This window comes from Alligator sinensis, unplaced genomic scaffold, assembly GCF_000455745.1.
Source record: "Alligator sinensis unplaced genomic scaffold, ASM45574v1 scaffold502_1, whole genome shotgun sequence".
In the NCBI taxonomy this organism is placed as follows: Eukaryota; Metazoa; Chordata; order Crocodylia; family Alligatoridae; genus Alligator; species Alligator sinensis.
The window spans coordinates 266,156-283,180 of record NW_005841896.1 but is presented as its reverse complement, the minus strand read 5'-3'; the positions used below and the strand labels follow the sequence as shown (position 1 = coordinate 283,180).

Genomic DNA, 17,025 nt, shown 5'->3' with positions numbered 1-17,025 from the left:
CCTTTATGTGATAACTTTTTAAGCAGCAAATGACAGAGGTAGGAGAAGATGTATGTGACTTCACGAACAACACGCAAATGCTTGAGAGGAACAGAAATAAGTTTTGGATAGAATTTGGTCCTTAATGTGAATTCAGATATCAGGATGTTGAGTAAGGTCTCAGGACACAAACTACTTCAATTAACAGCAACAATTACACACAGAAGCGTAATATTCCAGATTACAATCACAGTCTACCAGTTTAGATTTCTATTATTGGGTGCATTTCTCCCCCTTGCAGACAAAAATTCTGGTCCTTTTCAGTTCAAAACTTACTGAAATATAAACCACTTCATAAGCATTTAAGATGAATATCCAGTTCTACTGCACCACAAAGAAACGCTCACCTCTTTTTCAGGTTTGTGGAAATGCTTGACAATGCCATTGACTGCTTCACCAATAGCTTCTTGTATCTGACCTGTGTTTAATTCTACACAAAAAATAAAAATAAAAACATATACCACTTTCAGGTACTTCATAAAAGCTTTGTGATAATGCCTACAGACCAGGATTAAGGTATGTTATTAGGACACAACAAAAAAACCCTGCATTTTTTTTAATATGTTCTATCTATCTGTTTCAGTGGACTCTGCTTTTTAGTCCCAGCCATCCAGCACCTTTTCACATGAATTTTAAAAAGTTTAACAAGGTTATGTCAAATCCAAAATCTTCCAAAATTAAGCAATTTCAAACCCCAAAATAACGGAAAAATTTACATTTTGTTATAAACATTTTTATACCAAGTTTTGAAGCAGATGGAAAAGATGAACTGGAGCTAGTGTGACCAAATTTAGGAACCTTAAAAACCAGGTGATGCTGGTAGGATTACTATAGATCAGGGCATGTGTGGGAACCAGGTGAAACAAAATAGTATACTAGGAAGGACAAGATAGGCATAAACATGTTCACCAGAAACAAAGTGCACGCAACCAAATACAATTTGCAGTTTATATCCATACACCCACAGGAGCGTGCTGACAGCAATCCTTTGTCTCATTCATGAACTTGGCAATGAGGCAAAGAGAAGAGTATGTAGAAGGCACAAAAACAGCACTCCAGGTTTATATTTGCTAGGGCTCTTAACTAGCAAGGGATTGTTAGCAGTGCTGTACTCCCTTTTCAACTTACTTGGTCTGTTGTTTGGCGAGATGGTGACAAGTCTCCTTATCATACTTGGTGATTGCTGCAGTGGTGGGGTTCTGCACTGCCTTTCATCTGCCTCAGTGTGGGAAGTTAGTAGCTCTCCAACAAGGATCCTTTCTAAACTGCCGTCATCCATCCCTTTTCCAAGCCACCTACCACATGGAAACCTGAAGACAAATAAAATACTATTGTCAAAGTCATTCACTCTCAAATTTAATTCTTCTCTGAAGGCTTAGAACTGGGGAGCTGTATATGCTCCAAGCACTGAACAGCCAGATTTAACTTTTTAAGCATTTCACTCTTACTGACATAGTGGCCAACAAATCTATTTTTTTATTTTTGTCTCAGCAGATGCAGCAAGGACTTACTGCCATTTGGTCTCAGATTTGTGCTATCTACAGCAACAGACAATGTAATATACAAAATTAATTAAATGCCAGCTTTCGTGTCTTCTGTTCCACATGCAGGGCACAGAAGCATTCCAACCCACCCCATTTTTGTGGGGCAGAATTCAGACAATATTTTATTGCTGCATCTGGGTTCTAGCTACTAGTTTTGGTAGCAGCCCCATTACATTTGCTTACAGTAGTCTGAAATTTCAGTTTCTGGTTAACACTTTATCTGTGTAACTTGACACGTTGAACACTTACTATGTTTTTTTTATCAAGTCACATTATCTCTTTGCAACATCTCTAACTACTTTCATAGCACAATAGCTAATAAAATAACTATGTGCAAATATTTTCAAATTACTGGTAGATTTACTGAAATTAGGATATTCTGCACCTCAGTCAGACACAGCAAAGTTTCATCTTTCAGCACAGAGAAGGTTCAGGCAGGACATCAGGAGGCATTACTTTACGGTTAGGGCTGCCAGGCTCTGAAATGGGCTCCCGAGGGAGGTGGTACTTTCTCCTACCTTGGGGGTCTTCAAGAGGGGGCTGGACAGATATTTGGCTGGGCTGTTATGACCCCCGCACTCGTTCCTGCCCGGGGCAGGGGGTCGGACCTGATGATCTGTTTAGGTCCCTTCCGACCCTAAGCACCGTGAAACACAGGTCAGTTGAATCTAACTAGCTCCATTACAAAAATGGAACAATTTCCAAAAATTAGAATCCTAACCCTTCACCTAACTACAAACAAGTTGGCATGGTGAACTGAAACAATTTTCTAGAGACAAAACTTATGACAGGTTTATACAAATAAGGAGATGCAACACCAAATTGCAGTGTGGTTAATGTAAAATAACTAAGATCTGCCACATGATTTATCTAACTTCTTGTGCCCATCTCGTACTACAGACACACCAGCTTCTAACACTCCATATCATTCCCGTTTTATGCCTAGAGTTCCATAATTACATGATAATTTCTCAATGCTCTTCTGACTCATGTCACGCCTTGGTGCAATTCCCATTTGTACTTGGCACATGGAAAGTTCTAACTGGCTATTTTGTTTGGTCTCAAGACCATTTCCTTTGGATACACTTACTTTTTCCTACATGTCTGCAATTAGTTTGTGTGTTTTTAGGTGACTAAAGAAACATGTGCAAATGGAAAGCTGAGTTTGCTTTCACAAGAACCCTATCCAGCACCCAAAACCAAATAACCCTCCACACCCTTGAGCATCAGTACCTTTGGAAACAGAGGCCCAGGAAAAAAGCAGACCAGTCTTATGCTAGCTCCCTGCAAAAAGAATATTCTACTTACCCAATACAAAAATTTAGATAAATACTTACTTGTATGTATGCCCTGTTATTTCATTCCTGACCATAACATATTCCACTAGCCACTTGGCGTAGAGCCCTGAATTATCATGTCCTATTTGTACTGTGGTTAGCTTTCCCAGGTTCTGACACTGCAAATTAAAGAAGATACTTGTTACAAGGAAGGAAAGAGAAAGCAAGGGCATATAGCTCTGCAGGGGCAGTGCTATGTATTATATAGGGTGCTGGCATGGGAACCACAAGACCAGGGTTCTAATCCCTGCTCTGTCAACAACCTACTGTGCAACTTGCATTTTGGGGGCGGGCTCCCTTAACCAGCAGAGGGAGCACCTACTAAACAGCCTTTTCATTCCAGATTTGTGCTATGTACAGTAACAGATGATGCAAGTACATAAAGTAAATGAAGCACCAGCCTTCATGACTTGTGCTCCATACTTAGGGGACATGGTTCCTCCTCCATTATTTGGGTGATGAAAGTCAGGCAGCGTTTTATACTGCTATCCTCAAATAAAAACTGTTACTTCACTTCTTTCTGTTTCCTTTAGTCTTGTCCATACCATAAACGTCAAGGCCTCTGGACAGATACCGTCTATCACCATGCGTTTGTATGACATTTAGTAGACTGAAGCAGAGATTCCACCTAGTATTCTTACATGTTACCATATTGAGGACAACAGCACACTATTAGATAATAGCACACTATTAATACTTGGAAAAACACTTTCAAGAAGAGGCAACTCCCAAGGCTTTCATAAAGCTCTTTTCTTTGGATCAGTGGCCCCAGAAAAGGTAGGACTTGTTCCCCCACTCACAGTATGGGAACCTGACTGAGCAAGGAACCTCCAGAATCTTTTAGAATGCTAGACAGAGGCAACCAGGATATCTGGGGCTCCAATAACCAGGGAAACTAATGGTAGATCATTAAAAACAGAAAGAGCTCGTCTACAATAGAACAGACAAGTCAGTGTTCAAATGTGGCCCCAACGAGGGGAAAAAAGAAGTCAAAGGGGGATGAAAAAACTGGGACAACTTGAGAGGTCTCATTTGCCTTACATCTATACTTAACACAAATACAGAGAGTCTGCTGAATACATTTATAGACAACATTTGTGCCTGCCACTAATGTGACAGGTATGACTAAACTTTGCAGAAACAGAACATTTGGCAAATGTATCAACAATACAAACCTCAAATGTCATTTCTAAGATATTTCTGGGAATTTGCAAGACTCCTGTTTCGCCCAGTTCTCCAGAGATACATATCCAAGGGTTGGCTGTGAACATTGAGCCACCAAGTTTCTTACTAGGAACAATCAAGATATGGTAGGGGATCACTGCAAATAAAAGCAGCAGCTTACTTAAAGGAAATAATTTACACAATGCCATTTTTAGATGTGGTTTAACAACGAGAAAACATTAACATACCAGTAATATAATCTACCATCAAATGACAAAGAGAGGCATTGCGTTAGTTTGACCTGGCTCCACATTGTCTGTAGAGATCGGATGCTTCAGCAGGGCTTTTTGGCATTTTTATCTAATAGCTGTTTGATACAGATGCTACAGAGCTGGGTCCAACTAATGCACTTCCTTTTCTGGTGAAGCACTGTTTGTTAATTTTTTTTCCACGTCTGCAAGAAGCATAAAAGAGCTGACAATAAAATTTAATTATTTAACTCTCTGTGCCTGCATATTTTTATTGTGTAAATGAGACACTGTGTCATGTATATTAATTTATATATGCTCAAATTACAACTGAGTTTTTGAACTAGTGATATAGAACAAACAGTGAATTTAATATTATTTAATAAACATAACTTATTTTCATTTAATTTAATAAGAGTGAGTGGAGTTGAAAGTTGTTTTCAAGTATGTCAACAGCTGTTTCAAAAAAAGCTGATGTCCATGCCCACTTAGGACAGGATAAATAGTAACAGACTGAATGCAGCAAAGGAGATTTAGGTAAAATCACTTGTGCTACAAGGATTTTTAAGAAACCCTTAAATAATTTTTAAGAAAATGTTAAACAGGATGTCATTGGTCCCATGTTGAGGCAGCGCTGTTGGATGAGATGACTTATCACATTCCCTTCCAACATTGTTTTCCAAGAGACGGATAAATACTGTGGATGGCCAATTCTGGACTAAAGCACTGTGACCTTCACAATATTAGATGCTTTACCTGTTTATCTGAATATTGAAATTCATACAAAAATTGGTACGAGATGCCAGGCTTGGGCAAACACTTATCTTCTTACTGTTCCACTTATGAACAGAGAAACTGAGCAACTCACTTGACACTCACCTGAAATATGACCCCTGCTCTGAATCAGGAAGCACTGAGAAAGTAAGTGCTGTTGAACTAGCCAACATCATTACACTAAAAAACTCTCATGCATAGTCTGCTATTAACCAATTTACTTTTATGCAAAATCCAATTATTTGAATCATCATTGTGTTCTCTGGCAATTAGCCCTTGCTTTATAGCGTATAAATGGGTTACTGTTAAAGCTTTCCAGCTGAAGCTTTTAAGACACTGGTCCCTCTCAACATCTTCTCATCTGACAGTGGCCTCAAGAAAGTGTTTGATGATTAGATTCTCTTAAAAGCCTGATGTCCAGGACCTTTCAAATTAAAATAGTTTCCTTTTCATTTTTCCTTTGTATTGTTGTAGAATAAGCAACACTTTATCAGCAGCATTCCAGGCAAGAACTTGGTGTTGATATGTTGTATTAAGCCATTTTTCATCAAGACCAAACAAATTATGCACCTCAGCCAAGGATCTGGCTAAGTGAAACTGTTCTGCAATTCATTTACTGAGCAGTGACAAGTATTTAATGCTATAAAACAGCAAATAAGCAACACTATTTAGAGCTCTATTTCACATACATACGCTATTAATCACAATGCTCATGTTACCGATGGGAAAAACGCCTTCAGTGATACAGAAATAGATACTGCCACTCATTAGACAAGTTATCAAAAACGGGAGTAAAACAGAACATACCTAGACACTAACAGGAAATTAATGTAGCTTTGCAAAAAGCACAAGGAACAAAACTGTTAAGCAACTTTCATGAAGACATGCAACTGAATCTGGTGAACAGCACTGAGGGAAAAGTGTTACTTACAGATGGTTGTGAAAACATTGGTAAAGCAGAAGTAATCAACAGCATTGAAAGATAGGAGATGATAGAGGAACTGTTCTTTCTCATCATCACAGCGGAGGAAAGCATAACGCTTGTATAATTTTCTGACAAGAAAACAAATAAAAAACTGTCACAGTAACAAGGTGCTTTTACTGAACTGTTTATTATACATATTTATCTGGTAAACCATGAACTCTATGTAAGCAAGTACAACTGACATGTCATATGAGTAGTAGAGCATTTAAATCAGCCAAGATACCTATGCATCTGGCAAGCCTGCATTGTCTTTTGTGTTATTCCAGTTATTTACACTATTACTACCCATCTCAACTGCTGAGAAAGCTTAGAGTACAACTTAATATATTTATGTTTAATTTAATTTAACTTAATAAGAGTGAGTGGACTTGAAATTTAAATTAAACTTTAATTTACTGTATGTGGATAAAGGGCTTTTACCTTACTGGGTAAGATCCTGTGACTTTTATACTATACAATAAAAGCTGGAGTAAGGAAGTGCGTCTCTTTAAGCCCCGTATTTAGCAAGGGGACAAGTTCTAAAGCAAAGGCCTGGTGGAAGACAGCTGCAAGATCCCCACTGCAAACGCTGGAATAAGAAGTGTTGTAAGTGGGTCTACAGCACTGAGGAGATTCTAAGCATAACTTAGGAGATAATAAATCAATTGTGGACAAAGGGGAAAAATCCTGTGTACATATTTGCATTATTTGGAAAGCCCAAACACTGGGAACCCAGAACAAAATTTTTCAAAACAAATTTACAATCTTGAACTTTGCCAGTCAAAACCCTAACTGGAACATGCCACTCTCACCTAGTGCAGCTCATTGGCACGTAACAAAAACAGCTATTATTACCATGACGTGTCACAACCAAAGAGATCAGCACTAATGAACACCCCTAAGAGGAACTTGAAAAGATGCATCAAAACAATTTAGGATAGAAGAATATTTTAAACAGCCCAAATGTTAAGACCAGTGTAACAACTACTATCACAGCCAAACATGCCAGGGGACAGATTGTTAGGACATCTGCCTGGAAGGAACAATTTTCCTCTCTCAGACAGGACATAAGAGAAACCAGCAAAGTGGACTGTCAGCCAAAAATTTACAAAAATATCAATGTAGTTAACACAATATCCTCAATGTTACAGCCTGAGCAAGAAGACCACTGGAGTCTCACAATGTTTCTGGAACAAAGTTTCATACTTTTAGATCAAGGTTGGCCAGCCTACAGCATGGACAACCCCCGTGAGGCACACAGTGTATCAGGGAAAGTGACAGGCCTTTCAAATTAAGCAGCAGACTGGGCAGGAAGCAGAAAGCAAAGCAACAAATTGGGCTGGGAACAGAAAGCAGGGCAGATGGACGCTCCAATCCTCTTCCTCTGCCCAGTCTGAGAGGGAGGGGGGTTAATTTGTGGCATAGCTCTCAAAAATGTTGACCCCTACTTGTTAGTTGTAGTTGTGGCTACAACTAGCCGACAGCCACAAGACCAGTAGACCTACAGGTACCTCACAGGTCAGTAAGCCCATGTTTCCCTGGTCCAATTTAACCATGTGTTTAGAGCATTACTCAAGAGGCTCAGTGCTGTCAGAGACATTTGCTTCTCTACTTCACCTTAAAAATTTCTGATGTATTCCTCTCCCCTCCCCGCAATCAATTTCTGAGCATGTTTTTATTTCTGTTACTCAGAACGCCTGGTTTCCTGATCTCCTATGGGAACCTCAATAACAAAGCCAGAAAGAAAAGCGGCCAGACTACACAGCAACATCTTCTTCCTAAGCCTATGCAAAGCGCATCATCATCCCAAGGGGACCCATCATCTGCAACCATCCAGCTAACATACACAACACAACTATGTAGGAGAATTTATCAGAATTCTTCCCATACAGAAAAGGTGGTAACCATCTTTGTCCCTTTTGAAAGATGGTTTCAAACGCGGCGCAGTAGCCAGACTATTTCCTGGCAGCCTCAGTGATATCAGTAGCGGCATCTCCTTCCAGATGCCACAGCTGCTGGATCCAGCCGCACAGGCCAAGCACCCCAGTCCATCTGCCCTGCATTGACTGTCAGGAGCAAAACTGGCATGGGCAGGATATGCAGCTGGGATGGGACTGTAGGCAGGCAGGGAGCAGTATTTGAGCGAGACAGGTGGGTGGGACTGGGGAGACCCCAGGATCTTGAGGCGGTGACAGCACAGGGCTGGGCCTGGGGCAGAGCTGCAATCCACTGCCTGCTTGACCCTACAATGGGTGCAGTTCCATGGGCAGAGACATGCAAGGAGTGGATCATTGCTCAGTCCTGGCCCCACACCATCACCACCCCAAGATCCCGGTCCCAGCCCTGGATGCAGCTGCCTGCCCGCACAACTCCTAGCTTGTCTCCATGGAGACCCTAGGACTATGGGGCAGTGACAGCATGGAGCCAGGGCCAGTGCAAAACCCCCATTCTGCAGGCAACAGAGAATGCAGCTCTGCTCCAGACCCATGCTGTCAACACTCCAACTCTGCCCTCGCTTGCTCATTCCACTCCTGAACACTGCTCCCCACCCACCTACTCCCCACCCGTATAGGGGGGGTTTGGTGAGCTGTTGCATGGGGAGGCTGCTGTTGCTGACCCAGGACAGCTTAGCAAAACTCCTTATGGCAGAGGTGACTGGTGCCTCCTGAGTGGGTGTGGGCACAACAGACAGACAGACAGACAGACAGACAGACAGACAGACAGACAGACAGACAGACAGACAGACAGACAGACAGACAGACAGACAGACAGACAGACAGACAGACAGAAGATTTGTGGGCAGGCCCAGGGACAGACCAAAAGCCCCATACCCAGTCCTACACTTCTGTGCCGTGGCTTAGGGCCCCTTCTCCCACATGCCACTGGCCCGCATGGCAAAAAAAATACTGCCCCGTCCTGAGCAGTGCCGAGTCAGGGGCCAATCTCAGGGGGGCCCCCCCCTCTACCAGTCACCTGTACCTTATGTGGTCCACAGGCCCAAATAATTCCTCACCGCTGCTCTAACACTACTAAAATAGGAACGCACAAGTATAATGAGATAAACAGCATCTCCACATTCTACCTCTGGGACCTTACATCCAGAATTCAGATTCTCCAACATCTTGAAAGCTTTCTTAGTTTCACTGTCCACCATTCTGGTCTGCCAACCAAATGGTACCACTGTTTCCTAGAAGCTGCAGAGCTTATTGCAGTGGCCTCCACAAGATTGGTGAGGATAAAAGCATCTGTTCTTGGAATTTTTCTACATGGACTTGCATTGCAGCAAAGAACAAGAATGGATTGATAGTATACTAACTGGCCTATTCTTGATAAGAGACATTCCCATTTTATAGGCCCCCTTTTTTATTAGGAGAAATCAGATAAAAGAATAGCAGCTGCTCAGCAGTTGTTACAGAGGGAAAATGGAGCCAGGTGCTCCCCCACCCTATTCTGTTCCCTTTGCAGAGTGACTAGGGCTCTGAAAGTCTACTATATATAGCAAATCCTTTTCCTTTAAGACTGGTAATTAGAATGCCCACCAGTCTGTTGCCTTGGAAAGTGCATGGAGTTAGTGGAGAATTATGTTAAGAGTTAAGTGTGTGATTATACTTTGCAAGCATGTAGCATAGCCTTCCTTCCTCTAAAATTCACTCCTGAAGAGAAGAAACAGCCTTACCACACTTCTAATCCATGCCCGAGATACTTTAATCCTCCTCTGACGAGGGCATATAAATATATACAGCCAGGCATTAAGGATTAGCTAGAATTGACGCTACTTCTGTACAAGCAGCTGATCTCATGTCACTTTCCATTTTGAATGTTTGTGTGTACCTAGAAGACTACCTAGAGAAACAGCCAAGTGCATTAGACCTTTGGCTTTAAAAAAAATCCTGTCATGCCCCTTTTTTCTACAAAACATAAGTGTTTCCAAGTTAATGAGACTTAAAGCTAATGAATGAGTTACTGTGTTCCAACTTATGAATTAACCCTTGATATGAGCAAACCAGGCCAGACCACACATTAAGAACTAATGCATTAAGCTCTGGTCTTTAACACAGCACCATAACTCCCAGCTGCAAGCACCCAAAAGCATATAATTTTCCCTAAATAAATTATACTGATTAATAAAGCCACACAGATTTCACTGGTGTCTGTTATTCCTGAATATTACCGTTAACTTTTCTTTAATCTGTGTTGTATATAGCCACTGAACTAGACTGTGCAAGTAAACTGCTTTCTCCGTTTAAAAAAAATTATGTTCAAGAAAGATATTGTTACAGAAACATAATTACTCCAGATCTATGTTCTAACTTCCCCTGTACATTTTGCCCCTCGATCACTCTCTACAGACATGTACTCACTGAGATTCCATGAGGAGAAAAATGGCCTTTCAATACTACAGACGCAGGACAGACACACAGAGGTCCCAATGCAGCAGAGAACTCAAACACCACATACTTAAAGTTCCATGGAGTTCAAGTAGCCCTCTAAAAATCACTTTTTCTACTTTTGGAGCTGCTGGCTTGAGCAACTTGCCTAAGGTCATATAAGTAGTCTGTGGCAAAGCTGAAAATTAAACCTAGATCCCCATAGTCCCAGTCCAGGACCCTGACACCACCAAGCCTACTTTATTCACCGGATCAGACCCAAGCTTGACAGAACTAGTTCACTCCACTACAGTATGACACAACCTGTCGACTTTGCTAAACTGACAAGAATAGGTAAGCCTGTGTTTTTAGAGAGGAACAATTATGAAATTACTTTAATTTTCAAGTGTGCTACTTAAAATATATAGGTCTTACTTTGTGAGCTCATGATCTGATAAAAGCTGCTTCAGATGTCGGGAGAGTAACTTCTTTTCCATGGACAGTCGAACCCAGGCCCTGGCCTTGCCAACATCTGTTTTGATCTCACCAATGTTCTGAATATGCCTGAAAGGAGAAACCAAATAATGAGATGCTGACTAATAACTCCATTACTTCATAGTTCTTCTACACATCAAGCTAAACCTGAGAAATTTTCTATATATTAATGTAAGTTTGTAAGTGCTGTAAAAAAAAAAGGGGGGGGGGGTTAATAAATGAGAATGCTTCACTATACATACATTTCTTTATCTCTGTTTAAAGAGGAATACAAGTGAGAGAAAAGACAGCACCTGCACTGCAGTGACTTATTTACAGGACTTAGATCAGCCTTCATTACCACACATGATTTAAGGCTCAGTCAAACTCTTATATCTGTAGTTTTTATGGTTGAGTGCTTTGAAAAATTAAGTACTGTCCTCACGCATACACATACACTTTCCAAGATAAGAATGACATGTTACATATTGGAAGGAAAGCTCATGTTCTTTGAAGTGTTCAGATCATTTTCCTGAACTGAAAATCTAAAAAAAGTTACCTGGAAGAAAAAACAACTTAACAGAAAACCCCAATAAAAACTTTTTTTTTAAATAAACAAAAGAAAGAAATTAGCAGTCACAGAAGCACCATTTAAAAAAGCCCTCAAAACCATACAGCTTTATTAAAGAGCTTCCTCTGTTTAGAATTTGGATTTACAAACAATCTACCAGTACAGAGAGGTCAGTAAAACCTAAAGTTTTATTTGCTAAAGTATCCTTATTTGTATTAGTTATAAAATAGTCTCTAGATCGCCAAAGAATCCATTCCATAATATTCTATTAATGTCATTTGGGCAGTGTGCTTTGCATGTTGGCTTTTGCAGCTGATACATTTCTTAACTCTCTGCTAAGAATATACCGATTTTAGAAAAATAGGCACACGGGCCCAGAAAAGTCGAGGGATATGCTAAAATGAGAACAAAAAAACCCAAACAAACCAAACCAAAACGTGACAACAGACTGTAAGTTATTTCCTCTATTGTCTCTCAACTCAGGTAGACTGCAAGTAAAGGAATAATGGATATCTAGGGTTTTGTTTGCAATTTTTTTTAGGGTTTTGTTTTTGTTTTCCATATTTTTCTGACATTGTTTTTTACACAAAGTACAATATCAGGCCTATCCATTCTTTAAGACTGTTTCTTTAAGAGCAACTACTTATTTATCATCAAACAGCCAGAAATCAATTCAGAACTATCCAAACATTTCTGGCATGACTAGACAAACATGATACTACCTCTATTTCCAAAGAAATAAAGCTCCAAGTACTGTAGACAACTCAGAAGACAGACAAGGGGATGAAAAGTGTCAAGGTTACTGCTGTAAGCCAATGATGGTTACAGAAGTGCCAGAAATCAGAGATAGATTACTTTGCTATGAAGCAAGTTTTCATTTGGGTCAGTTAAATGGTTTCACTATAAGCTTTGATGAGATCATTTAGTAATTTCTTTCATTCAAAGCACATGGCTTTTTCAGCTGCACAAATCAGCATTTCTTCCCATTGAAACACAAGTGCAAAAGCAGGAATAGATCAAGTTAGTAAGCAAGACTTTTATATCCCAAACTTGGTCTTCACAATCAAAGGTGCATCACATCACAAAGTAAGCTTAAGGTACATATTAAAAATAATGCACTCTCTCCCCTATACAATATCCATTTTGAAAGAAAACGGAATGAAAGACAACTTCATCAATACTTTCACCTTGCACAGACCAAAGATTTGCTGTTGTTTTTGAACAGATTGATAAAACAAAATCATATGGACCATTTAGAATGAAACTTCCTTCCTTCACTGAGTTTTTACACAGGCAGAAAAAACACAGGAGACATTTGGGTTTTCTTTTATTAACTCAAACAAACCTCATATCTTGGATAAGAGAGATCCTAAGAGGTGACATGGCTGGACTGGCATCTGATTTCCTCCTTTCTGAATCAAGAAGTATTCCTAAAATACAAAGAGTAATTTGTTTGTCAATGGATTCAAAAGACCTTATACTGTATCGATATTTAAAACAAAACCCAAAACTCTGTACCTGTAAACACAACTGAGGTATTTGATCATTACATTTAGAGTGGTGGTTCTCCATAAAATTGAGAATAGGTCACTGTTTTGCATAGACCTCTGTTACCAGTTATTTGGAGTTTTGTAAACACATGACATGATCCATTTCAGTTAAAACAAAGGGAAAACATTGGCAGTCTGCATTCTGAGAAATTTGGGCTCAAAATATACTCTATGATAATAAGATCAACATACCTGGATTTGCGTAAAGCCAGACAGTTAGAATCTCTATTAGGCTATCATATAGATGATGTTCTTTACTTCCTTCTTAAATGAGCTAGAACAGGTAAATTCTGCTGACCCTAGAAAATTCTGTGCTGAACAAGGTATACAGTATATCCAGTGAACTCCTTACCACAATTTTAACCCCAAGGACAAAACTGTGGGTAGCATTCATAGGATTTAAAATGAGAAAATCTGTACTCTAAATGAAGCAATCTTTATCAGATTTTAAACACCATTCTATGCAGGAATATGGTTCTCTCTCAAATGCAGTCATTCTTTGCTTTCAGTCTCATCTGGAGAGAATAAGATCAGTTAATATGGAATCCAGGAGACCTGTGTAAAGCGGCAAAAATATTAGCTTTGGATTTGGCCAATTCAGGGGACAGTGATTCTATATTACTGTCCTGAATTCATTCAAACAGACCCCACACCCCTCACCTGCTCTCCCAGCCCCCTCAATGGCTGCCCTGCCCAGCCCGTGTCCTGGCTCTTTAAGTAAAAAGAAAGCCCCGCGCTCACTGGATGCTGCCAGGCAGGGGGATGATCCCCACTGCCCCCTGCTGCATGGGAGGCTCTGCCATGAGCCCCCAGAAGCCCCGGTGGCTGCTCCAGCAGCCACCGGTGAGTGCAGGACTTTGTTTTTTTTGTTTTGTTTTGTTTTTTTAAAGAACCAGGAGCTGGGGACAGGTGGGGCAGCTATCGACAGGGCTGGGAGAGCAGGCAGGGGGATGGGGGCTCATAGCAGAGCCCCCCCACATAGTATGGGGCATTGGGGATTACCCCCCTCCCTGGCAGCAGCCGGTGACTGGGGGCTTTAAAAAAGGGAGTCGGGAGCTGGGGCTGGGCAGAGCAGCCATGGAGGGTGGTGCGCAGGGAGGCTGCGGCTGCAGGCAGGGGATGGGGCCTGGTGGGGGTCCCCCCATGGTCCCCTTCCCCTTCCTCTAGCTTCCCCCCTACCCTTACCGGCACAGAGTCTGGATCCAGCTCCCTGCAGCGGTGAGTGGGGACTGCCTGAATCTCTGAATCTTTTCTGAATCGATTTGGAGAGTTTTGAATCGATTTGCACCTTTTTACTGGTCTCCCGATTCAATTCGGATTCGGAGATTTGGCTGCTGAATTGGGCCAAATCTCCTCCGAATCGAATCGGCACCCGAAGCTTCTCACAGCTCTAGAATCCAGGCCTCTGGCACATTAGAACCATGTGGACAGGGCACCAGAATAGGAGTCAAGACATATGGATTCTATTTGGCCTTTGTCTACCTACCTAAGTGATCCTGGACAGGCCCTAAGCCTCAAACTCTCTCTCAACACCCCTATTGATGGCAGCAAAGGATTGGCCCCCAAGTGATGCATGCCTTAATTTGTCCATCGGCAAAATGGAGACAATACTGCTTTAACCTGCAATCTTAAGGCTCTATTAGATCTACAGATTCATAACTATGGTGCACTATTGTGCTTCTTGCAATGCTTCCATATCTTGCATCCTTCTAAGTGCAGGAATTTGGTTTTGGTTTTTTTTTAAAAAGAGAGAATCTATGTTTATTTTGTGACTAGATTTTAAAAGCAGATGAAAACTTTTATGATGAATAATGTATTTATGCTTGTTAAAGATAGGGTAAATAGATATGCCTGCTGATGTAGTATGACAATTTTGGAGATTAGGAAGGAATATTTCCTATTACGTGCAGCACTGCTGGATTCAAAATTTTTAAAGGCCACATCTGAAGGCCTTCATCTTGGCTACTCCCAGGGCCAGGACAAGTTTTGAATTTAAAAAGTTTTCTTCCCAAAATGAGAAATTCTATGAAAAAAAGTCAACCTTCTGTATTGTATTAGAAAAATAAAGACCATCCTTTGGAAATGCTGCAGTTAAAAAACCCCACAAAACCAACCTAAACAGTCACCTGAAATGAAAAGTCATCATCATAAATGTCATCTGCTAAAAACCAGGAAAGCAGAGAACGTAAATTTTTCTGTTTAATGCATATAATTTTAAGCCACTTCAGAAGAAATTAAAACTTAGTAACATGGCATATTGTATTAAATTGAGACAAGTTATTAACCAATACAATACTTCCCATCCTTACCTGAGGTACTGAAGCTACCTGATGTAGGTTTTCTCTGCCTGTTTTCTTGATAATGTAACAAGTGAGACCACAAAGCAGATTTTCCCTAAAATTAAAAATAAATTAATTGCTGCTAAATACCAGTTAACAATCCAAAACACGCTGAATTTCATAAAAACTGAAAATTCAAGACCCTACTGAAAACAGAAACTATAACAAGTTTGTTTCAGAGATAGCTTTTTTGGTTTCCCTGCCATTATCATTGATAAAAATGAAGACCCAGAAACAAGGGGTTAGAGGTCCTGAGGAGCTGGAAAGACAACAGGAGCACAAAGGAAAAGTGCTAATAATTTCCAAGTGTCCTCAACATACATTTTGCCACGTATTTCCAAATTAACACATCAGATGACTTTTGCTTTTCATGGTTTGCTAAGATGTTACCAAAATTCATTTTAAAGAGTAGTACTACAAGCCAATGTGCAAGCGAATAATGATGTTACATGAGGTAATAACCTGAGCTAGACATCTGTCTGTCTCTCCCATTGAAGGAGAAGAGTGATGCATAAGAGAAGCCTCATGTCACAAGAGAGCATCTGGAAGGTTGACAATGGAAACCAAAATATGCCTTGTAGGGGTCTACCCAAGTTGAGGTGGAGGTGGGTCAATTTTATGGGCAGGTTGAAAGTCCCGCAGCCATTTTCATCAGCTTATTGTGGTGGGAGGTCCACCACACCTCTGACTGACATAGGGGCTCCGGTGGCCCCATCAGTGATTGGTGGGAAGGGCTGTCCATATGGCCCCACCCCTCACTGCTGATTGGTGGAGAGGGGCAGGGCCACATGACAGGCAGCCCTCAGCCAATCAGTGGGGATGGCAGTCATCTTGCTTGCTCATTTTCATGCTGGCAGATCTATTTTTGCCAGGCTACATAGCTGGGAGGACTGCTAGCTCCCACCAGGGAACCAGCACTATTTTTAGTAAGTTTGGGGGGTTTTGCCCAGAAATTGCCTGATTTTGCAATTTCTACAAAATCAGTTTAAGTAGGTCCCTACTTATAAGAAGGGCTTAAAAAAAGGACAGAAATAAAAGTAAGGCAGGGAGACGGCTACAACCAAAATAATCTTTCTCGGAAAAAATGCACTCACAAATACAATCTACAGTGACCATTTGGTACTGTAACTGCTGAGGACAGCATATGTACCCCATGCTGGAACCAATCATGAGAAGAACACCAATAACTAAAGCAAAGAACTCTACATTAAATGGAAATAGCAATGAGCATCAAAAAGAAAGCATATATGTTGTATCTGCCCATTTCTTTCAATGCACATTATTCTACCTTGACCTCTCTAAATAGCAATTATGATGCAAGAGTCAGACAAAGGGAAACACAGGATAAAAAGGCCACAGAAGTTTGGATAGGACTGGACAAGCGGGGTTCAATCTTTTGGCCCCGCAGGCCACAGCACACGTGTCTGGATCAGGCCCCATGCCACCCCAGCTCTATGCACCCAATCTAACATGCAGGGCCATGCTACCCAGCCTGCTGGCCTCCCCATATGTCCAGAAATTTGGCACCAGCAGAGTGGTTACTACTTCCTATTGCCAAATTTTCAGGTCCACAGGGAGTCCAGTGGGCCAGATGAGACAGGTCAATTGGCTAGATCTGGCCCACAGGCCAGGGGTTGAACACCCCTGGACTAAA

At 41.0% G+C, this 17,025-nt stretch overlaps 1 protein-coding gene across 1 annotated transcript in view; it reads right to left on the bottom strand.

The window, feature by feature from the left end:
- Window positions 1-17,025, bottom strand: part of DENND5A (DENN domain containing 5A) — a gene marked incomplete at its 5' end in the record, with an annotated part of 95,965 nt that overhangs the window by 10,187 nt on the left and 68,753 nt on the right. Inside the window, 8 exons of the mRNA XM_014517200.1 lie at window positions 387-469; window positions 1,168-1,349; window positions 2,921-3,039; window positions 4,096-4,241; window positions 6,038-6,159; window positions 10,873-11,001; window positions 12,828-12,912; window positions 15,342-15,426. Of these exons, the coding sequence (XP_014372686.1) occupies window positions 387-469; window positions 1,168-1,349; window positions 2,921-3,039; window positions 4,096-4,241; window positions 6,038-6,159; window positions 10,873-11,001; window positions 12,828-12,912; window positions 15,342-15,426 (951 nt within the window). The remainder of the gene's footprint in view (window positions 1-386; window positions 470-1,167; window positions 1,350-2,920; window positions 3,040-4,095; window positions 4,242-6,037; window positions 6,160-10,872; window positions 11,002-12,827; window positions 12,913-15,341; window positions 15,427-17,025) is intronic.